Source organism: Acomys russatus, chromosome 22 (genome assembly GCF_903995435.1).
Source record: "Acomys russatus chromosome 22, mAcoRus1.1, whole genome shotgun sequence".
Classification (NCBI taxonomy): Eukaryota; Metazoa; Chordata; class Mammalia; order Rodentia; family Muridae; genus Acomys; species Acomys russatus.
The window spans coordinates 59,231,174-59,256,640 of NC_067158.1; the positions used below are offsets into that span (position 1 = coordinate 59,231,174).

Genomic DNA, 25,467 nt, shown 5'->3' on the forward strand with positions numbered 1-25,467 from the left:
CATCAAGATTGTACTAACATGTTCTTATCTCCAAGTGGCTATAGGAACAAATGTATTTGCTCTCCTCTGTCAGCACAGGAAAAACAAATATATTGGCTACGTTGTCAGACTCTAGCTAAATTGCCTTCATTAAAGAACATAATGTCCTCGGCTAAATTATGGTTCTTAAACATGCACTGATTGTCCTACTACTGAGTAACTTTGTAAAGATGAAAGAACTTCCCTATAAGACTCTCCTAACCAGCACCTAGAACGCAGCGGGCTCCAGGCTCTTTAGGAACTATGTGGTGACCGTGTACAGTACATAACTGAATGAGCTACTAGGAAAAAAGAATTTATATAATGGGTTTAACTTTGGCTCAGAGCACAACATTTCAAGTCAACTGTTAAGTATCCTTTGGCCAATTATGTGGCAGAAAACACATTTGCCCTGCTCAGTGTCTGTTATTGATGCAGGAGAGGCTTCGCTGTATTGATCAGTGTTTGTTTTGTTCTGTTTTTCTCTTCCCAGTGCTTTGTTTATCAGAGGAAGTCCTTTCTTGCAGAAACTAAGAAGTACTGCAAAGGTCACAGCTTATGACCTCCAGCACACAATTTTGGTTAAGGGCAGTACCAATGGGAATTGTTGACTAGTTGATTTCATAGGGTGTATTTAAAAATATCACAGTCCCCCTTGTTTAAAAAAATTCAATGCAAAAATATGCATCATGTATCTCTTTCAGCCCTATTTTTCTTGTTCCAACTTTCCATAATGGTCTGTATTCCATCCAATTTGAACAGTGAATAGATTCTTTTTAAAACCATCTTTCTCTAAGGAAAGATGGTTCACTTTCTAGCCACTGAAGAATTAATTAACTCTCTCCATATCTGACTTGTATTTTTAATTGAAAAAATTACAGTGAGTTTTTATTTTAGTAAAGAATACTTATCTTTAAAAACATTTTAAAAAGACAGTCTGTATTTCCGTCATCTTTTACGAAATTACTGTAGCAACAAAATTACATTAGACTTTCCGATTTCTCCATGGTGTCCTTAGATAAATAAACAACCCAGTAGACCATGTTAAATGCCCCAAATGTGACTGGAAAGAGAATGCGAGCGTATTTGTCTATTTTACTTGTTCCAGATCCGGAAGGTGGCGGAGCGGAGGGAGCAGGTGTAGATGGTACATTCCCAGCTGCCCCTGTGGTATTAACTGTGGTCTTAATTCGCCCGAGTCTGGATCCAAACGCAGGGCGAGTAGAAGCCGCTGGTCGCGATGCCCCGCGAGGAGTGGGAGATGCTGCCGATGAAAGACGTCTTGCTGCTGCGGATATAGTCTCAGCTGCGTTTGCTCTGCTGAACGGATTTGGACTGGAAGCTAAGTAGGCCTTAGGTGTGGCTTCCGAAGATTCTTGGACCGCCGTGGTCTTGCTAGAATGGTTTCCCACCTCAGTTCTGATGTTGATATCCGATTCTGACTGGACCAAGGCATTTGTTCTTTTCCTCATGTTCAAATTGGCTTGTGTATTCTGAAAAGATATATTAAAATTTACATTGATCGTGTGATTTTATGTAGATCTGAACAGAATTCAAAGATAAAATAACCATTGTACAATCCACCGTAGCCACTTAACTCGATATCGTTGCTTATTTCTAGCCATATTAATAGTAAAGAGATGGAAAAGTCAAAAGGATTGAGAGGGAGCTTACAAATCGGTGACTGGAAAAAGCAGACCTCAGATGCCGTTTAAAAATTAAAAAAAAAAAATGAGCACTCACTTTGGAGAGACAGGCATTTTCTATGATTTTTTTTTTCTTTAGTACACTCAGACATTTTTTAAAGAGTCCACTTCATACCTCATGTACTTGTGAATTATGATTTCAAGGTCAATGAGTAGAGTTTGAAAACAGAAGAAAGCAGTTTGGCAAAACTGCCAAAGCAGACTTGGAGAAGCTCAGAAGACTGCAGCTGAACTAATGAGAACTTGTGACCTAACATACGGCAACTAATTTCAGTGAAGACAACTGAAATCAAAATCAACATCAACTTAAAAGCTGAAGACACCATTATGTACCCTGCACTTTTCCTCTACTAATTTTAAATCCCATTTTATAGAAAAGAAGAATCAATTTTACTTTATTCTAAAATATTATACATGTCATAAAGAACAAAAATGGGTTTGAACTATTGCTGGAAAATTACGTATGTGCACATATGACATAAAGAGAATATAAGAAAAATATATTGAAAGTAAAACTGGGACAAAATGCTAAACAGGAACAGAGAGAAGGTTCAACCTGTAAAGGTGTTTGCCGACAATGCTGGAGACTGCGATGCCATTTGCAACTCACATGGTGGAAGGAGAGAACCGACTCCAGCAAGCTATTCTCTCATCTTCACATTCATGTGGTCACTTTTACATTGATGCTTATGTCACACACACACACACACACACACACACTCATGCATGCATGCAAACCTATAGATACACACAAAATGAATAAATGTAAAGTTAAAAATCCAAAGTATGTGGAAAAGTGAGGAACGTGGAGACAAAGCACTAATGTGAAAAATGTTGAATAGAGATCTCCGAAAGTCTAAACAGAGCTATGTTCAGTCAAGAACTGCTTATGAATAAGAAGTGCTCACCCAAGACTAAAAATCAGAAGGACCAGGAATCATGAAGGAAAACAGTACTTGATACCCTCCCAAAGACAAGTATAATAAATGCGTTTTCCCATTAGCCAGATTTTAAAGTGTCTACATCAACACGGAAAGCTTTTACTTCGGACAAACGGAAAGAAGAGTTTTAAACAGTGACAATAGCTCCAAAGCCCTATTGCTTATTGATGAACTTTAATAGCAAGATCAGAAGATTAAGTTGACACCAATAACTTATCTGTCCCGGAACAAAGTGCAAGCATATCTCAGAGCCTCTTTAAGATTCCCTCTGGACTAGTTTTCTTCTAGAACTTCCTGAAATCCAGTGAATCATACTCTGCGTAGTGGGCTGGTTCCAAAACTGGTTCCACTCATCATGTGTCTTCACAGTCATGTCCCACGTAATGTGCACACCCCTCCCTTACCAAGAGATGGGTTCCATTTCCCCGGAAGCTGCCTTAATATTTTCTGTGGCCAATAGCATACTGTGGTAATGAGAGTGTGATATATACAAATCTACCTCAAGAATTCTGACTTCATTTCATCTTGCTTGAAGTGTTGTAACCAAAGTGATGAAGAAAACACCTAACTTAACCCATAGGGTAAGAAAGCACTGTAGCATAAACATGCACCCCAGTGAGACCAAACACTGAGCTGTTGGGTCTGTTCAGTTAAGAGAATAAATAGCCTAGGCAAGCATAATCAACACAATTAGAAATTTCACACGGATGCATAGAACAGAAAGCAAAGGTAAATATTTACAGCATGTACATAAGTATTGTTATGACTTATTAGGGAGCATTGTTCTTTCAACAGTTTAAGTCTGTAAACTAATAAAATAAGCCTTCAGACAGGAGGTGTTTCCAAACCTTTCTCATGAGGTGAATTTCCTTCAACCTTTTATGCTAATAAAAGGCTGCTTTGCCCAGAACCCTTAGAGGACCCTCAGAGAGTACTGTTGCCTAATGTCACTGTTGCCTAAATGACCAAGATGTGTTGTTCTTCAGAATTCCATGTGTCAGGCATTAAAATATTTTCAACTGAGAGAAATTTTAGTGTCACTTTACATCGTGAAGAACAAAATAAGAGCACAGTGTTTCTGACTGATTGGAAGTCACATCAAGTATCACTCTATCTAATTTGCTCTTCTAAATAGCCTTTCTATTCAGAAATGTGACAGAAGCTTTCAAAAGCTTACTATTAGGACATTGATTCAAGACATGGAAATCAGAATTGTGTCATATTCTCTCAATGTCATTTAGGTGTATGGATAAGCAGGCCATCCAAGAGACATGAATTGTTCTTTACCATAATTTACCTGAAAGTGGTTCTGCCATTTACTGTTTGATTAGTGACTGAATATGGTAAAGTTTTTGTGTTAATGTTTAGCGTCATGCCTAGCAGAGACTATCATCAGACTGTATGTATTTATTCCTCTATGTGCCAGTAAATACTTCTGTATCAAAACTACCCATCATATTCTAGAATGCATTTTCTTTAAAAATGCTTAGAGAGTGCTGGGATTACATGTGTGTGCCACCAGAGGCATGTGGATCTCTGTGAGTACAAGACCAGCCTGGTCTACAAAGTGAGTCTAGGACAGCCAAAGCTACACAGAGAAACCCTGTCTCAAAAAAAAAAAAGAGAGAAAAAAAGAAAAAAAGAAAGAAAGAAAGAACACGAAAGAAAGAAAGAAAGAAAGAAAGAAAGAAAGAAAGAAAGAAAGAAAGAAAGAAAAATAAAGAGACTGGGGCAATGGCTCAGTGAGTAAAAGTGCTTGTGATGCAACTGTGAGTGCCTAAGTTTGAATTCATGAAGCCAAGGGAAGTTGAACACACACACACACACACACACACACACACACACACACACAGAGAGAGAGAGAGAGAGAGAGAGAGAGAGAGAGAGAGAGAGAGAGAGAGATTACTATTTCTCCAAAAGATTTTGAGCTAGTTTTCCACCAAGTGTTGATTAATGAATTGAACAAATCTTGACATATGTATATCTGAAAATTATAGAGGTAAGTTTCTGATGGTTTGAAAACTATATTCTGACATATATTCTCTACATAACTCATGGTGTTTAGAAGGATGCAGCAGCAAAGCAAGAAACAATGGGAAGGAAGAAAATAAGACAAATGATGTCATTAGTATTGCTGAACGGAAAAAAAACTAAATGTGTGTATGTCTAGAAAAATGTGTTAATGACATTCTAAAGAATAAAGACTATATTCTTAATCACTGCAGCTTAAATTAATCAGTAGGAGCCAACTTCACAACTGATCTTTACACCAAGATGAGAATATTTTAGAAAGTCAAGATCCTTCAAAATGTTTTCATAAAAAAATAACATCTGGATTCAAGCTTACTCTTTATTTGTGGAGCTGACTTTTGCACTATTGTAGGTAATACAAAAGCAAATAAAACATGTGTATTTAATATTCTGAATCTGACTGAGATCAATAGTATTTATTACCCCTACACAAAAGAAAAAAGAATTTGACTAATTTGAGACCTAAATCTTTCCTCTTTGCCAAGCAACCAAATGCTATTTAAATTATCTTCTATTTGTGTCTGAAGGTAGACCGTGTAAAGCATAGTCTGGATTGCCAGCTGTGGTGGTGCACACACCTTTAATCCCAGCACTAGGGAGGCAGAGGCAGGTGGACCTCTGTGAGTTTGATGTCAGCCTGGTCCACAAAGTGGGTTCCAGGACAGCCAGGGCTGTTAACCCAGAGAAACCTTGTTCTTAAATCCAACCAACCAAACAAACAAACAAAAAATAGTTTTGGAGCAAATGAAGTGTCAGCTGGTGTGATGTTGCTTCATACGGAGTCCAAAGACTTCTATTCGTATTTGACAAACACAAAGTACTTTCAAGCAGGACTTAAGTATCATTTTGAATTTTTAAAAAATGACTTATTTGAAATCATTTTGTCACTAGTCACAATAGCCTAAAGGGAAAAAAAACAACTTAGTGGGATAGAGATGGGAGGTGGCAAATTCAAACACTACCAACAAATTAAAGCAGCAACCAGCAAACAGGATCAGATCCAAATAATTCATCAGTCATGACTGTGATCTGGCACAATTTCTTATGCAATTTAAAGAAGGATTCTAACTCAAAAAATTAAAATTCATCTCAACTCTAGCATTGAAGAGACAAAGTAAGTAAGATTAGCTTTGCAGAATGAGAGCATCTATGCTCATATTCTTTGCTCAAGAATCTAATGAAGTTTAATAAAATGTAATTTAGTACTCTTAAATTAAAAACTAACAAGGCTAATAATGAGCAGGTTTATCTTCCAGAATATCAATGAGTAAGATACATACAAAATAAGAATCAAATAATGTAAGGTCAATTATTCAAGGCTACTTGAACAGGTTTCAGGGGTGGTGGCTTACTGAGATCTATCACTAGTCATCTTAGAAAATTCTGTCATACAGAAATGAAAAACATCACCTCCAAGTATCATGCTAAATATTTAATAGTTACCAAGGGATTCTATCATACATTGAGCTGCAAAATGTAGAAATGAAAACATTAAGTTCCCAATTTATTGTATTTCATTTCCTCCAAGTGTTAGCATTTAATCCAATATTCTTATTTCCATAAACTATAGAAATATTCCTTCTATTTAGATTTACCAACCCCTTTCTGAGATCTTCGAGAATTCATTTTGCCTATTTTATATATGAAGGTTTGAAACATTAGGATTTCTTTAAGATAAGTAGTTTTGTGGTCAATTTTGTTTCTGAGCAATTCCTATTGCTTTCTTTTATTACTAAGTGTTTTATATAGTGCTCCCAGTGAGAGTAGCTGCTGTGCTGACAACTGAGGCAGCCGGAGCACAAGTTCTCAGCTGAGCAAAGTCAATACTTCTAGAATGCCTTCAGGACTTGCTTTTATCAGTTCTGCAGATGTATCTTAGAGAAGGAAGAGGGCAAAGCAAACCCAGCTAGCTTTTCCAAAGCCCAGAAGGTAGTTGAGGCTCATTCAACAAGGCAACGAGGGAATGTGGTACTGTAGTCATCTAAAGTCTTCATCACAACACTCCCATAGGCAGTAAAATGTTCAGACTCTTAGCCTGTATTGGTAAAAAGTTTGTGTACTGCTTATGTGATTTAGTTTTTTTTTTCTTCCTTAAACACTGGCTAATTGATTAGAATTTCAGATTTCCAAACCAGACAGAGCTGGATTCTAATACTGAATCTGTTATTTTATAGTTATGGCATATACAGCAAGTTATTAAACCTCTTAAAATCTCAGACTCCTTCACACAACCAGATTAAAAATATGTCTTCCTCATGACAAATAAAGAAGGTCATATATAGAAAGCAATTAGAAGAACACCCAGCATGCATTAAGCATCAACTAAATAGCATACAAAATTTGATTATCCTGCAGTCAAATTAAAAAGAGAGAGACTGTGTTAAAAAATTTTTAAAATCATTCAGAAAGGAATAATTATAGGAAAATAAAAATTTAGGAGATATTTTAATGATCTATAAATTATGAACACATTTGCTAATAATCAGAGGAGTAGATGGACACTAAAACAAGAAATAAGCTCTAGTGAAATCATACAAAGTAAGCATTTTGTTAGTTGAAAAATAAATAAATACAAATAAAAACAAAATAGTATTGATAGTCAAGATGAGAATTATCTTATACACAAAACAAATGCAAAATGTGATTTTGGAGAAATTAGAACTACAACCCCACTACTACTACTACGAAAAATACTGACTTCAGTAGAATGATTCTTTCACAGTTTATATTATGGTCACAGACTTTGGCTAAATCAGGCATCACTATCAATGCCATGTTCCATGTGGGAAAAACTATAGCAACAAATATTTCAATGTTTAAGCAATAGATGCCTATGTTATGATATCACATCGTTGTCTCTTTAGGGTTTTATCAGTTATTGGTGAAACCTAAAATTCTAGTCATCATGAAAACAACACTGGATAGGAAACAACTATAACTCATACTCCTCCAGAAAAATGTACTTCATAGTGCTAGGATAAGACACAACATTCATTAGCTAAGGATTTTGTACAATTGTTAGTTGAGTAATAGGGAGCATTAATCAGAAAACAACTAAACTAATAAAATGGCATGGAAGACTTTTGTAGAGTTGAGATCCTCAAATACTATTTGGGAATCCAGACTGGTTGGGTAGGGTAATTTTAAAAATCACAAAGATTTCTCAAACTACCAACAAAACATTATTTTATTGAACAAGTTTAAAGTAGGCCCTCTGGATTTGTATTTTTAAGAATCTTGTTTCCTTTTATCTTCAAAATGTTAACTATGAATGGCATTAAAATGATTTTTAACCAAAAAACAAAAACAAAAATCAAACAAACAAAAATGGACACAGCTTTAGCTCACCATTCCAGACAAGCTGGCCAAATCTCTAAATATAACTGGATATTAAAATGAATTTCATCTGTGAACATATTTGCCTGGTGTACTATACTCAACTTTTTCCTTTCTTTTTTTATTTCAATTATAGTATTTTTTTAGCAGTGATGGGATCATCAGATCAGGGATGATAGAAGGCAACAGACATCAAAGAAAGTCATAAATGTAAAACATTAATAGCTTAATCACTGCTTTTCAAACTCTGTTGTCATCAAATTCCTATGGATGAATATACTATACCAGAGGGTCTAATGGAAGGATATCCTCATAAAAGATGAGGAGACACAAGAGACAGCTCTTTCCACAGTATGAGGACACAATCACAAGGTGGGAAGAGAGGCATCATTAGAATCTGAAACTCATAGTCTTAAATCTGGCCCATGGTCTTAAATTTTCCAGGCTCTAAATTGGAAGGAATTGATTTCTGTTGCTGAGTCCATTCAGTCTCTGGTATTTTGTTATGTCTGCCTGAGCAGACTAAGAGGATCATCTAATGCCAAAAATAAAATTTATATCATAGATTTTTAAAAAGACCTTTTGAGAAGCCCCTGCTCTATCAGAGGCCACATTGGTACTAGGAATCCCAGAGGACACCACCTACCAACTACTAACACACCTTAGAGTTTGCTCAACTTTCCCCAACAGCACCACCTCCCCTAGACTCATATCCCAGACCACAACTCCAACTGAAAACTCCTGATCTACCAGAAGACAAACCTGTACTAGGAACCCCAGAGGCCAAGCCAGTATCTAAAACCACAGAGACCATACAGTTACCTGAAACTACAGATGTTTTGCCTGTATTGAGACCCTCAGAGGCCATGGCAGTTCCTGGAATCCCAGAAAACCAGAGGCAATGCTAGCACCCAAAACCCCAGAAGTCATGCAAGCAGCCAGAGTCACTGTGGAGCTACCCTACTGGATCTGAAGACTTACTAGTCACCAGAAGACCAGAGAAGACACAGAAACCAAGGAAAAGACATCAAAAAAAGCATCTATCCCACAAAGATAAACACAGACATTTATACCTAAACCTTTAATAACACCAAACCCAGATGACTAGGGGCCAGTTTAATAATGCAGTCTACAACAGTCAGGCCAATATGGTACCGCCAGAGCCCAGCTTGCCTACTACAACAAGCCCTGGATATTTATACACAGCTGAAGCTCAAGAAAATTACCTTAACACTAATCTTATGAAGATGACAGAAGCCCTAAAAGAGGAATTGAATAAATCCCTTAAAGAAATCCAGGAAAACACAAACAAACAAGTGAAGGAAAGTAATAAAACTGTTCAAGACCTAAAAATGGAAAGAGTAGCAATAAAGAAAACACAAAGTGAAGGAATCCTGAGAACAAAATCTAGTTAAGTGAACAGAAACTACAGACCAAGCATCACCAAGAGAATACAAAAAATAGAAGAAAGAATCTCAGGTATAGAAAATACAATATAAAAAGTTGATATCGCAGTCAAAGAAATTGTTAAAACATTACCAAAGCTTAAATCACACACACACACACACACACACACACACACAAACCAAAAAAAAAAAAAAAAAAAAAACCCAGGAAATTCTGAAATGACCAATCCTAAGAATAACTGGAATCAAAGGAGAAGATTCCCAGCTTAAAGGCCCAGAAAACATTTTCAACTGAATCATAGGATTTTTCCTAACCTAAAGAAGGTGATCCTATAAAGTTACAAGAAGCTAATAGAACATGAAATAGATTAGACCAGAAAAGAAAGTCTCCCTGGCACATAATAATCAAGGCACTATATGTACAGCGCAAATAGAGAATATTTAAAGCTGAAAAGAAAAAAGACCAAGTAACATATAAAGGCTGAATAGACCTACTAGAATACACTTGACTTCTGAATGGAGGCTCTAACAGCCAGAAGGGCCTGGAAAGATACCTGCAGACTCTAAAAGACCACAGGTGCCAGCCCAGACTACTATAGCAAAACTTTCAATCACCATAGATAAGAAAACAAGATATTTCTTGACAAGATATTTAAACAATTTCTATCCACATATACAGACCTACAGAAGGTAATAGAAGAAATATTCCAAACTAAGGAGGTTATCTACACCCATGACAACACAGGAAATAAATAATTTCACACCAGCAAAACCAAAAGAAGGAAAATACACACACACACACACACACACACACACACACACACACAAAAGACATAGTCTCACAAAATGAATTTGAAAATAGGATCCAACCTTCTGCTGCATAAAAGAAACATACCTAGACATCAAAGATAGACTTTACCTCAGAATAAAGATCAGGATAAAGATTTACCAATATCTAACAAAATAAGACTTCCATCCAAAATTAATCAAGGGAGATAGAGAAGATATTTCATATTAATCAAAGATAAAATCCACCAAGACAGCAGCCTCAATTCTGAATATCTATGCCCCAAACACAAGGATACCCATATTTGTAAAAAAAAAAAAAAAAATTACCAAAGCTTAAATCACTCATCAAACCCCACACATTAATAGTGGGAGACTTCAACATCCCACTTTCACCGATAGACAGGTTATCCAGACAAAAACTAAACAGAGAAATAGTGGGACTAACAGGTGTTATGACTCTAATGGACCTAAAAGATATCTACAGAACATTTCACCCAAGCACATAAGAATATACCTTCTTCTCAAACCTAATGGAACCATTTCCAATACAGACCACATACTTGGTGACAATACAAGGCTCAACATATACAAGAAAACTGCAATAACCCCTGTATCCCATCAGACCACCGTGGATTATAGCTAGATTTCAACAACAGAGGCAACAGAAAGCCTTAAAAAATTGATGAAACTGAAAAGCTCTCTATTGGATAACCACTGGGTCAAGGTAGAAATAAAGAAATTAAGGACTTCCTAGAATTCAATGAAAATAAATGAACAACAAATCCAAACTTATGGGACACAACAAAAATGGTGCTAAGAGAAAGTTCATAGAACTAAGTGCATATATAAAGATATTAAAGAAGACAACTATTTCATGTATTCTTTTTATTCTTCTCTTTGTTTCTATTTTACTGATTTCAGCCCTGAGTTTGAGTATTTCCTGATGTCTAGTCCTGATGTGTGTGTTTGCTTCATTTTGTTCTAGTCCTTTTCAGGTGTGCTGTTAAGTTGCAAATATGAGTTCTCTCCAATTTCTTTCCAGAAACTAGAAACAACCTCGATGTCCTTCAGCCAAAGAATGGTTGTTTAAAAATTTGGTACATTTATACATAGGAGTATTACTCAGTTGTTTTTAAAAATGAATTATGAATTTTGAAGGCAAATGGATGGAACTCAGGAAGATATTTTTTCTAGTTCCACTTATAAGTGAGTACATACCCAGACCCAGAAATACAAACATGGTATATGCTCACTTATAAGTGGATATTTAGCTGTAAAGTAGAGGATAATCATGCTACAATCCAGAGACACTAAGTAACAAGGAGGACTTTTGGGTATTGAAAGAAACTCCCTTAGAAGGAAAAATAGTATAGACTCTCTCATGGGCTGGGGGTTGGTAAGGATGGGAACAGGAGAGATCAAGTTGGGGTGGTGGAGGGAGAGAATACTGGGAGAGACAACTCTAGTCGGGAGGAATTTCAGGGACATGGTAGAAACCTAGTGAAATAGAAACTCCATGGAATCTATGAGGTGAACCTAGTTAGACAGTAATCAGGGACAGAGAGCCTGATCCTGCCATCCTCTGTAACCCAGCAAGGCTTCAAGTGTAGGAACTGGGAAACTGATCCAACCACAGAACCTTAACTTACAGTTTGTCATCCATGAAGGACATATTGGGATTGGAGTCTAGCATAATTGTCAGCAGATATCCCAGAGAGATCTCATCCAGCAGCTGATGGGAGCAGATACAGGGCCAGATATTGGGTGGAGCTCAGGGAGTTCTGCTGAACTGGAGAGGGAGGAAGATTTGGGGAAGCCGGAGGACTCAAGGACAACACAAGAACACAGCAGACAGAATCAACTGACTGGAACTCAAGTGGGCTCATAAAGATCAGGGAGCCTGTTTTAGTGTGACCTAAGTCTTCTACATATATGTTATAGTTGTGCAGTTGGTGTTCTTGTGGGATTCATAAAAGTAAGAGCAGGGACTTTATCTGACTATGCTGCCTGCCATTGGGACACTTTTCCTACCTGTTTTTGTCATGCAGCCATGATGTGATAATATGTACCTGGGTTTATTGTAGCTTCTTATGCCTTCACTGGTTGATATCCCTTGGAGCCCTGTTCCTTTCTGAGAGGGAGGTGAAGGAGGTTGGAACTGAAGGAAAGGGGATGTGGAAAGGAGAGACTCAGGGAGGAGAGAAAGGGGAAACTGAAATCAAGATGTAATATATGAGAAAAATAAATAAGCAGGAAGAAAAGAAGGAAATTAGAGAGATTTCATACTGGCAACTTAACAACACACCTGAAAACTTTAGAAGAAAAGGAAACAAACACTCTCAAGTGGAGTAGACAGCAGAAAATAATCAAACTGAGGACTGAAATCAATAAAATGGAAACAAAGACTCAAAGAAAGAGTTGGTTCTTTGAGAAAATCAACAAGATAAACACTGATCCAAAATAACTAAACGGTAGAGAATGAATATCCAAATTAACAGAATCAGAAATGAAAAGGGGGGCGGGGCATAACAACAGACACTGAAGAAATCCAAAGAATCATTAGGTCTTACCTCAAAAACCTATACTCCAGAAAAGTTTAAACTCTAAAAGAAATGGACAATTTCTGTGATAGATACCACTTACCAAAGTTAAATCAAGATCAGATAAACATTTTAATGGGAAGATAAGAGGGAAGGAATAACAATTGGGATGTAATGTGAATAAATTATAATAAATAATATATACATTAGAAAGACCTATACCTCTAGAAGCAGTCATTAAAAGTCACCCAACCAAAAAGAGCCCAGGTCCAGGAGGTTTCAGCACAGAATTCTACAACACTTTCAAAGAAGAGCTGATAACAATACTCCTCAAACTATTCCACAGAATAGAAACAGAAGGAACATTGCCAAACTCATTCAATGAAGTCACAATAACCCTGATACCATTATCACACAAAGCCTCACCAAAGAACGAGAATTTCATACTGATTTCCCTTATAAACATTGGTCCAAAAGTACTCAATAAAATACTTGAAAACTGAATCCAAGAACACATTTAAAAAAAATCATCCACCATGATCAAGAAGGATTCATCCCAAAGATGCAAGTGGACTGGAAGGTATGGGGGGTAGTTGGGAATAGGAAAGGAGAGGTCAGGTGTAGGGAGGATGGAAGGGAGAGAGTACTACAAGAGACAACTGGAATTGGGGGGCATTTTGAGGAGGAACTAGAAATATAATCAATGGAAACCCCCAGGAATCCGAGAGAGTGATCCTAGCTAAGACTCTCAGCTCAGCAATGGAGACTACTGAGCTTAAATTAGTCATCTCCTATAACCAGACAAGTCTTCCATTGGAGGGACTGGGACACCAACCCAGTCACAACTTTGACCTACAGTTTTTCTTGGCTACAAGATGTGCTTGGGTAAAGGTGGCACAGAAATTGTAGAATGAAGCTTTCGTTTGAGAATAAAAAAAAATTCAGTTCTCCTGAATTTTTAAAAATGTCCCCTTTCTCTTTTTAGTTTTCTTATTTCTATCTGTCTCTAGCATCTATTTTTCTAGCATCTATCTCTACAATGTGCTAGGCATATACTATGGGTCAAAAATCACTAAATGAAGTTTTGCAAGAAATTTCAGCTTGTTGCTATGACTCGTGAAGTTGTATTAGTGCTTTCATTCTCCAAGTGAGAATAACGCATCCTAGAGAAATTGAGATTGTCTTCCAAAGTCACTCAGTTAAAATAATGTAGAGTTGTAATTTGAATTCTAAATGACACTCTTAACTACTTTTGGAGTCTGCTAGAAACTGTAAATACATATGTTTAGGAGACTTTTAAAAGCACAAAAGCATCTTTCTGAAACATATCTACAACAATCCAGCTAAATCAGTGACGTTAGTAAACAGCATGGTTTCTCAGATATGAATTTAACTGTATGTAGTTTTGACTGTACCCTAAACACTGATTCTAAGTCTTTGTTTGCCAGATAAGCACCTCCTTAGGTTGATAATACATCTTTCAAATGTGTATGAAAATGGTTTCTTGACCCCTGCTTCTTGGTCTTATTTCCCATTCAAAAATGCTCTGCTGTCATTGCTACTTGATTATCATGAAATATTTTTCTGACACTCCCTTTGCTCTAGCCTAAATATTTATAAATAGGCTTACATTCAGAGAACTTATTCTGCAGAAATTTTATCTTAGCAAAAAAATGCAACATAGTTAAGTAAAGTTTTTCTTTCCAGTTTTCTGTTCCTTCATTTTGGTTTCTTGGGACAGATCTTGCTAAGAAGCCCTAGCTGACCTCTTCTCTAAAATGTTGGGGTTGAATTCAAGAGTCACCATAAAAATCTAGGAATTTATGGCTAATTGAAGAATTTTTTTTGGTTCAAGAGATGAATCACATTAACCACTCAAATATACATTTTTCTGTATCTGATTTACAAAAACACTTGCTTGACATTATTATGAGGAGATTTCTTTAAAACTTGCTTTCACCAGTTCTTAAGTTTGAACACAGCACTTTTAAAACTGTTTGGAAATTCACTATTCAAAACACATAACAAAGCTCATCCAGAAGTCAGTGAAGATTTAACTCGTTTGTAATCCAGAGAAAATTTTAAGTCAGTAATTACTTTCATACTGGAGAATGATCTCAAAACACCTTCCTTCCACATATAAAGCTACTGAAATTCAGCAAAACATGAAATAAATCATGGGAAAGGTACGTCCCTGTACATGCACATATATAGCAGAAGATGACTTACTAAATAACTTAATTTATAATTATCTCTTTCTTAAAAACATGACCTTGCTGGGCCTGGTGGTGCAGGCCTGTAATCCCAGCACTCAGGAGGCAGAATTGGGTGGATTGCTGTGAGTTCAAGGCGAGTCTGGTCTACAAGGCAAGTCCAGGACAGCCAAGGCTACACAGAGAAACCCTAACTTGAAAAAAAAATGAAACATGATCTTACCATATTCCTAGGCTGGCCATCAGCTCACTATATAACTGAGGCTAGCCTTGAACTTAGATCCTCCTGACCCACCCTTCCCAGTGTTTGCATTATAAGCAAATGCCACAACACAGCATGTGCATAACCTGTATACATTTAAAGTTTAACCCTATGACAATTTATACACTGAAGCACAGTAAGATAATCAGAAAACATAGGTTGGGTTATCATATTACCATAATATGGTTCATCTATAGTTAAATAGCATATGATATAGGTAGAACAAATCCACATGAATCCATGACACATAATAATGCTTACATTATCAAGTGCATAGCCCTTCAAACAACTTAAATAATTTGGGTCTTTTCCAGAAAATAATTTTCCTTGTCCTAAGGGGTAAACCCCATGGTACCGTCTGCAATTTCCAATGGGACATTTTCCAAATCGCTCAGCACTTAACAAGCCTCTCATGCTGGAACAGCTGTTCATCTGAAAGGACTTTTTTTTTTTAATTTCTATGATCCTAAGCTAATCTCACTTGAGCTAGAAAATAAGGTATTAGACTATTTTGCATGTTCTATCACTTTGTGACAAGAAAGCCAATTTTGCACTTCACTAAAGGCAGATTGTAAATTTAGCATGAATTGAACCAGTTGCTGAGTTGCAATTTCTGGCAAATGCTTCATCAGTGCATTAATGTATACTACCAAGATAACTACTTCAGTCAGGCAAGCAGGAAAGTGGAAGACACAAGCACTTGGTAGGCAGCAAGGGAAATATACTCTCTACCAATGTCTACAAAACAAATCCTAAAACCCAAAGCTATCAAGTATCATCATAATTTTTTGAATGGTAGTATATTAGCTGATTTAAAAAAATTAATGTTAGAACCACAGATTTTAAAACTAGGTAGACACACTTTGAACCTACTAGATGCTAGTTGTATACTCTGGGGGAATTTAGCCTCTCTGTGCTTGACATGTATTCTGCATATACTGAAGAGATTAATAAATATGACTCTTAGACTCATTGGTGGGACAGTATTAGTGAAATACTAAATAACTTAGTCAATGATAAACTCAAATGTTATTGTTATATTGTTAACATTTTATATTACTTTAAGACAGATACATGGACCGTTCCTATGGGATAAAATATTCCTAGAGAGCTTTCCATTCTTTCTGTGCTTCTTCCTTGTAGTTTTCTCCACAGGTCTAGTTGTTAAACTAATACTGTTATTGAAACACAGTCAAGCAGGACGTCATGTAAGAATTCAGACTGCTTGTGAGAAAACTCCAAGAAAACAAGGCAAGAATCTTGTGATCTTGGTTTTCTCAAAAACACAGAATTGTTCTTGGAATGTGTTTTTGTGTTTCTCCCAAGTGTAGCACATAGGAGTGAGTTTACTTCGGCTGTTATTCTTTTGCCTCCTTGGGAAAACACGTTTTGCCATGTGCAGATTGTCTCTGTGATTGTACATTTTGCTTAGATGATGCTTCTTCGCCCTCAAGAGTATCCCCAGGTTCATGCTGCCAATTAGAGTGATAAACATCCTGTAAATTCCAAGCTCAGAAATTCCTGAAGGCTAGCCCCTGCTCAGAAGTCATCTTAGTTACTATCCATAGGTGAAGACATCCAGCTTCCTTTCTTGGGGGAATGCAAGAGCTAGTTTACAACCAAACCACTGCTGATCTGCCAGCCGATGGGATGTATAATCAAAGACTGCCATTTAAAAATGGCCTTTGGAGGGTGGATGATTCAGGACAGGCATAAAATCAAGTCTTCTGTGGACCTCATTTTACTTAATAGGGTTAGCATACTTTAAAAAATACTTGCTGATGCTATAGTTTGCTAAGTTTTCATCCTCTCCAAGAATAAGACCAATGTCAGCTTTGAAGACTCCTACCGGCTACTATTAGTGACTGCCAATCTGGAGTCAATTACCTACAACTAAGGCTTTTACTGACAGATATGTCTACCCTGTATGCCATCGTTGTCTGATGTCAGCTTATCACAGTAGGGAACTTTTTAAAATCTGTATCACACACGGTCTCAGTTACATGCAACACTAGTGATTTCTCCTTGTTTCTTTATTTTTCCCTGCAACACCATATTCCAGTCAAGCAGAAAATTCTACTTTACATTTTTTGGTCTCCAGTATAAAATTCTCTTCATCGAATTCTGATGTGTGGTTTCTATGCTCTCAACTCTCAGGTAATTTAGTTTGCCCAATTTCAGTGAGTGAGTCTGTCTAATGGCTTTTGTTATAATGTTTATATCAATGTTATATAATTTATATCTATTATCTCATATTTCCCCCAGCTTCTAGGCATATATTTAAAGATGGTATATGGATATACCATCCATATATCATAAATGCACCGTGTTTTAGCTTATTCATCTATCTACTAATTTCATTCAATTATGCAATATTCATGGATTTTGGCACTGATGACATATAATTCATAAATAAGAACACCTGCTCCTATGAAATTCTTATTATGCCTCATTTCTAAACTCTAACCTATGTATGGGTTTATTGATATCAAATGAACAAAATATTTGTTCAAGCCAATACATTCCTACTGCTAAATTCTATATTCTGACAAGAGACACAGCTTCTGCTATTTTCTGATTTTCCATCCAACCTCCTCAATATGTTTTCAAACTGTCTACAGCCATTATGAAAGCCTTCATCGTTTCTCACCTGGGGAATTAAAATTCTCTGAGCCAACATTTTTGTGTATTTTCCCTCTCTTCACTGTCCACTGAAATGGCACTCATAAAAATATGGTTATTCAGTCACTGGTCATTAATATTTCTCAACATCAATGGCCTCAATTCTTCAATAAAAAGACACAGACTAACTGAATGGGTACATAAACAAGATCCAACATTCTTCTACATTCAAGAAACACATCTCACCCATAATGAAAGGCATTACCTCAGGGTAAAAGGTTGGAAAAAAATATTCCAAGCAAATGGTCACAAGAAGCAAGCAGGCGTAGGCATTTTAGTATCGAACAAAATAGACTTTCAACCAAAATTAATCAAAAGGGATGAGGAAGGACACTTCATACTCATCAAAGGTAAAGTCAACCAAGATGACATCACAATTCTGAACATCTATGCTCCCAATACAAGGGCACCCACATTTGTAAAAGATCTCCTAAAAAAGCTTAAACCACACATCGATCCCCACACAATAATAGTGGGAGACTTCAACACCCCACTCTCACTGAAGGATAAGTCATTGAAACAGAAACTAAGCCGAGAAATAACATCATTAACCAATGCCATGGGTCAAATGGATCTAACAGATATCTATAGAACCTTTCACCCAAACAAGAAAGAATACACCTTCTTCTCTGCACCCCATGGAACCTTCTCCAAAATTGATCACATCGTAGGTCACAAAGCAAGCCTCAATAGATATAAGAGGATTGAAATAATACCTTGTATCCTATCAGATCACTATGCTCTTAGGCTGCAATTCAACAACAACAGAAATAACAAAAAGCCTACGTGTACGTGGAAACTAAACAACTCTCTGCTAAATGACACCTGGGTCAGGGAAGAAATAAAGAAAGAATTCAAGGAGTTTCTGAAATTCAGTGAAAATGAAGAAACAACATACCAAAATTTGTGGGATACATTGAAAGCAGTGCTAAGAGGAAAATTCATAGCACTAAGTGCCTTTAAAAAGAAGTTGGAAACATCGCACATAAGCATCTTAACAACACAACTGGAAGCCCTAGAAAAAAAAGAAGCAGAAACACCCAAGAAGAGTAGACGCCTGGAAATAATGAAACTCAGGGCTGAAATTAACAAATTAGAAACCAAGAAAACAGTCCAAAGAATCAACAAAACCAAAAGCTGGTTCTTTGAGAAAATCAACAAGATAGAAAGACCATTAGCCAAACTAACTAAAAGGCAGAGAGACAATATTGAAATCAACAAAATCAGAAATGAAAAGGGAGACATAACAACAGACACTGAAGAAATTCAAAGAATCATAAGATCCTACTTTGAAGGCATATACGCCACAAAATTTGAAAATCTAAGGGAAATGGACGATTTTCTTGATCAATTTCACTTCCCAAAGTTGAATGAAGAACAGATAAACAAGCTAAATAGTCCCATTTCCCCTACAGAAATAGAAGCAATCATCGATGGTCTCCCAACCAAAAAAAGCCCAGGGCCAGATGGTTTCAGTGCAGAATTCTACCAGACCTTCAAGGGCAAGCTAATACAGATACTATTCAAGCTACTCCAAAAGATAGAAATGGATGGAAAATTACCAAATTCATTCTATGAGGCCATAGTCTCATTGATACCTAAACCTCACAAAGACTCAACAAAGAAAGAGAATTTCAGACCAATTTCTCTTATGAACATAGATGCAAAAATACTAAATAAAATACTTGCAAAACGAATACAGGAACACATCAAAGATATCATTCATCATGACCAAGTAGGCTTCATTCCAGGCATGCAGGGATGGTTTAATATATGGAAATCCATCAATGTAATCCACCATATAAACAAACTGAAAATAAAAAAACCACATGATCATCTCCTTGGAGCAGAGAAAGCATTTGATAAAATTCAACACCCATTCATGTTTAAAGTTTTAGAGAGATCGGGGATACAAGGCACTTTCCTCAACATAATAAAGGCTATATACAGCAAGCCAATAGCCAAAATCAAAGTAAATGGTGAGATACTCAAGGAAATTCCTCTAAAATCGGGAACAAGGCAAGGCTGCCCACTCTCTCCATATCTCTTCAATATAGTACTCGAAGCTCTAGCCAGAGCAATAAGACAACAAAAGGAGATCAAGGGTATCCAAATGGGAAAGGAGGAAGTCAAATTATCCCTATTTGCAGATGATACGATAGTGTACATAAGTGACCCTCAAAATTCCACCAGAGAACTCCTAAAGCTGATAAACACCTTCAACAAATTGGCTGCATCAAAAATTAACTCAAAAAAGTCTATAGCCTTCCTATACACAAATGACAAGCTTTCAGAGGAAGAAATTAGGAAAACCACACCCTTCACATTAGCCACAAGCAATATAAAATATCTAGGAGTTACCCTAACTAAGCAAGTGAAGGACTTGTATGAAAAAAATTTCAAAACCCTGAAGAAAGAGATTGAAGATGACCTGAGAAGATGGCATGATCTTCCTTGCTCATGGATCGGGAGAATTAACATAGTAAAAATGGCCGTCCTACCAAAAGCAATCTACAGATTCAATGCAATCCCTATCAAAATAACTACACAATTTTTTAAAGACATTGAAAGTTCAATTCTGAACTTCATATGGAAAAACAAAAAACCCAGAATAGCTAAAACAATCTTGTACAATAAAAGGTGCTCTGGAGGAATCTCCATACCTGATTTCAAACTGTACTATAAAGCAATAGTAATTAAAACAGCATGGTACTGGCACAGCAACAGGCTGGTTGATCAGTGGAATCAAATCGAAGACCCAGATATGAATCCACACACATATGGTCACTTGATTTTTGACAAAGAAGCCAAATCCATTCAATGGAAAAAGGATAGCATCTTCAACAAATGGTGCTGGTCTAACTGGAGGTCAATGTGTAAAAAAATGCAACTGGACCCATATTTGTCACCTTGCACAAAACTCAAATCCAAGTGGATTAAAGACCTCAGCATAAAACCAGAGACACTAAGCCTCTTAGAGGAAAAAGTGAGAAAGAGCCTGGAACATATTGGCACAGGAGACAACTTCCTGAACAGAACACCAATGGCCCAGGCCTTAATGTCAACCATTAATAAATGGGACCTCATGAGGCTGAGAAGCTTCTGTAAGGCAGGAGACACTGTCAAGAGAACAAAGCGACAGCCTACAGACTGGGAAAAAAATCTTCACCAACCCTACATCTGACAAAGGTCTCATATCCAAAATATATAAAGAACTCAAGAAATTAAACACCACCAAACCAAATAACCCAATTGAGAAATGGGGCTTGGAACTAAACAGAGAATTCTCAACAGAGGAATATCAAATGACTGAGAAACACTTAAAGAAATGCTCAACCTCCTTAGTCATCAGGGAAATGCAAATCAAAACAACTCTGAGATTCCATCTTACACCCATCAGAATGGCTAAGATCAAAAACTCAAGCGACACCACATGCTGGTGAGGATGTGGGGAGAGAGGAACATTCCTTCATTGCTGGTGGGAATGCAAACTAGTACAGCCACTTTGGAAATCTATCTGGTGCTATCTCAGAAAAATGGGAATAGGGCTTCTTCAAGACCCAGCTATTCCACTCCTTGGAATATACCCAGAAGATGCTCCAGCACACAACAAGAAAATTTGCTCAACCATGTTCATAGCAGCCTTATTCATAATAGCCAGAGCATGGAAACAGCCTAAGTGTCCATCAGTAGAAGAGTGGATAAAGAAACTGTGGTAAATATACACTATGGAATACTACTCAGCTATTAAAAACAAGGAATTCCCGAAATTTGTGGATAAATGGATTGGGCTAGAAATGATCATAATGAGTGAGTTAACCCAGAAGCAGAAAGAATCAAATGGTATATATTCGCTTATATCTGCATACTAGCCCAAGGGGCATGTCCCACGAAAGCCTTCACTTACCAGGAAACTGGGACAGAGGGGAAGGCATCCTATTGGGACCCTAAATGAGAGACGCATGGGAGAATAGCAAAATAAAAGGATACAGAGGGTCCTAGAAACCTACAAGTAGAACATTATGATAGGCAGATTTGGGCCCAGGGGTCCTGCTCAAACTAAGGCACCAGCCAAGGACAATACAGGCGGTAAACTTTAAACACCTTCCCAGATCTAGCCAATGGTCAGAATATTCTCCACAGTTGAGTGGAGAGTGTGATATGACTTTCTCAGGTACTATGGTGCCTCACATTTGACCATGTCCCCTGGAGGGGGAGACCTGGTGGCACTCAGAGGAAAGACCGCAGGTAGCCAAGAAGAGACTTAATACCCTATGAGCATATATAGGGGGAGGAAATCCCCCTCAGGAACAGTCATAGGGGAGGGAAATAATGGGAAAAAGGGGGGGGGAGGAATGGGAGGATACAAGGGATGGGATAACCATTGAGATGTAACAAGAATAAATTAATAAAAAAAATATGGTTATTGCACTTCCTAACATGTTTCAGTGGCATCGTTGTGTTTTCAAGGAGAAAAAAAAAATGTATATGTCACAATGTCCAATGTGATCTAGACCCCAGTCCATTCACATCTCATTTCCCCCATGCCCTCCCCCTCTCAGCTGTCCCAGGTAATCTGATGTAACAGATCCTGTCAGTTCCTTGTATACATGTACTTGGCCTACCTGGAGGTTACTACAGACTGACAGATACTTACAATGTTGAATTCATGGAGGGAAAGAGCAGAGTGGTGGTTACCAAGGCAGAACCAGAGTGAAGTGAGTAAAGGTCCCACTTGTACAAGCTAAGTAAATTTCACAAACAAAATGCATATCTGTACAACTCCACTTTCCAATTCTATAATGTGTATATTTGAGACATTAAGAGAGTAGACTTTCATTGTTCTCACCATATTATAAAAATAGAAAAGTCTGTGGATAATGGATATAATTAGCCAGTTTGTACACATTTCACTATGTACATTACAATGATATATCATACACCTTAAATATGTACTATTTTAATGAATAACCTATGTCTGAATTGACCTAACAACAAGAGTCAAGAATTAGTAATAAGTAGTTCAACTTCTTTGCCACTAAGTGGGGTAGTTCTGAGTCTTTTTTGACATATACAGTCTATAAAGGGTCTCAATCAAGGTAGGATATATTAGTAGTGCAGCCTATTGTGGCCAGATTGCCTTTCTTCCCATCTGTCCTGTCTCAATGTAATCTGGGATCTGTCCTTCAGGTATCAACCTGACACAAACCTTCAGTCACATAGGAAAAGGAGACCTCAGCTGAAGAGCTACCTGGATCAGATTAGCCTTTGTAAAAGTCAATGATAAATTTTCTTAATTGCTAATTGATGTAGCAGTGCCCAGCCCACTACAAGTGGTACCATCCTTAGGCTGGTGAGGACGAGCCACATAAGAAAGGTACTTGAGTAAACCTCGGGAAGCTAGTCAGGAAACAGCATTCCTTTATACTATAAAGTCTATAGTGCTTCCTTTACTGCCTGCCTCAGGTTCCCATCCTGGCATCCCTTGGTGGACTATGGCCTGGAAACCAAATAACCCCTCCTTCCCCAAGTTGGTTTTGGTCAGTATTTTATCATAGCAACAGAGAAGCAAACTGGTACAGGATCACGTTTGAAAGTAAATTGTTAGCCAGGAAATATTTATAAGAAAGTTATCTTATGAAAAAAAAACAAATAAAAACATCTGACATCTAAGTATTATGTCTTCATTAAGTTCTAGCGACATGGGCCATATTCCCTTGGTTCAGCATCTTTGCACATCCTCTCCTGTCTTCTTGCCACCATCTTCTCTGTCGTTCCATTCTAAGACAATCTAAACATTGAATCCCATGACAAGTTTAATGCAATATTTTGACCCACCTTCACTGAAATCTTTCACCATAGAAATTTCAACCGAGATGATGATATCTTTATATAGCATCGAATGCTTTTTCAAGATAGGTATTTAGCATGTTTGTGTGAACATCCTTCCACACTGTTTCTTGGGGCTACAAGGTACTTTACTATGTTTCTTTCCTCACCAGTCAGCAATACCATACACTATAAGTTCCTCTATAAGATATATGGGGTGGCTATTAAATAAATGAGCAAATTGTACTAAAATAATTCATCAGCAAAACTAACTTCTGTCCATAGAAAATATTTTAAAAATTAGTTTCACACAACAATCTCAGAAGATATGTAGTTTGCAATAAATAGAGCCCAAAGCAGCACATTTAAGTCTACTTGGAAGTCAGATGACAGTCATTTGTTTTATACAGATTGAACTTCCTGGGCCACTACAATAGTTAATGAACTGTTTAATGAGTCAATCCTGGATATTAACTGATAACCACGATGAGATGCACTTGCTCTCTTGTTTTGCACGTCTGCCTATACAAGCTAAGGCTCCATGATTATCACTGAGCATGAAAGAATAACCTCCTGGCTCGACCTCCCCACGCTCTTGCCGTTCGATGTCACTCCAGAAAGTCTTGAGACTCACGAGACGAACCCGCCTCTCCAGTAGCCAAGTGGAGAGATGTGTGAGCCTCTTTTTGGGGGTGCTTTGACACATGTAGCTGGTGGCTGCAATAGCTTGTTTAACAAGACTCTTTTCTCTCCTCTCCATCATCTGAAGCTATCGTTTATTGAAAAGCTGACTTTCAAAGCACACTCTAGAACAGCTTTTCTGTACAGCTGCAATGCTATTTAAAACTTCCATGAATATCTCCACAAAAAAAAAAAAACACAAGAAAAATGAAATCATGCTCTCAGGAAGGACACAGTAGAATATGACCCTGTGGGAGGAAGATTTAGAAAAGGAAAACTGGTTGTTAATTTAATGTAGAAAGCGTAAAATCAGACATTTTCATCTGAGGTAGGAAAGCACCTGAAGTTACTAGAGAAATCACCCTTCAGGCAATTTCAAGACTCTGGTAGGCATCTGCAGACTTCTTCATGCCACCTCTACATAGGCTCCAGAAATGTGAGCAGCTTTCTGCTGTGCTATGGATTAAGAATAAACACTAAAATCAATGCTCTAGACACTAGGCAGATGGAGAGATGCAGCAACATCATTGTAACGAGCCAGAGATTGATCCCTAGTGCCTATATTAGTCAACCTCAAACCCTTATTTCAGGGGCATAGGGAGAACTCCAGTAACTGACTGGTGATTCTAGTTACAATTACAGGGTGTTTTAGTCTCACACAAGCAGTGTATCTATCATCTTACTGCTGTGACCAAGCCATCCCACTGTAGCCCTTTAAGATCTCTTTGCCTCACTGCATAATGCTAATGCTTCCTTGACTCTCATCAAAGTGAAAACTTTTAGAATGTGGTATTCTCCAGTACAACCCACGTTTCCCTTGCTGAAAATATTCTATTTCACTCCTGACAAATGACCTGACAAATGAAATTATAATGGATACCACTCACTATTATTTTGTATTTTGGGGCTATTTATTCTGAAGCGATTGATAAAAACTAGTTGATTACACCTTTCGAAGATCTCAGAAATCACTGACCAAAGAAAAGGCAGCATGAAAACTGCTTTGTATTCCACTGAGTGTTATGAAAGTCCT

The 25,467-nt window shown here is 37.3% G+C and overlaps 1 protein-coding gene across 3 annotated transcripts in view; it reads right to left on the bottom strand.

The window, feature by feature from the left end:
- Positions 1 to 281: 281 nt before the first annotated feature.
- Positions 282 to 25,467, bottom strand: part of Gabra4 (gamma-aminobutyric acid type A receptor subunit alpha4) — a 75,921-nt gene continuing 50,735 nt past the window's right edge. For 2 of the 3 annotated variants that reach the window (XM_051164811.1, XM_051164812.1), the window contains one exon: positions 1,291 to 1,511. In XM_051164811.1, coding sequence (XP_051020768.1) covers positions 1,432 to 1,511 — 80 coding nt within the window. In that variant the 3' untranslated portion in view covers positions 1,291 to 1,431. Of the gene's footprint in view, positions 1,512 to 25,467 lie in introns of all 3 variants that reach the window. The other variant, XM_051164810.1, reaches the window with a different exon arrangement.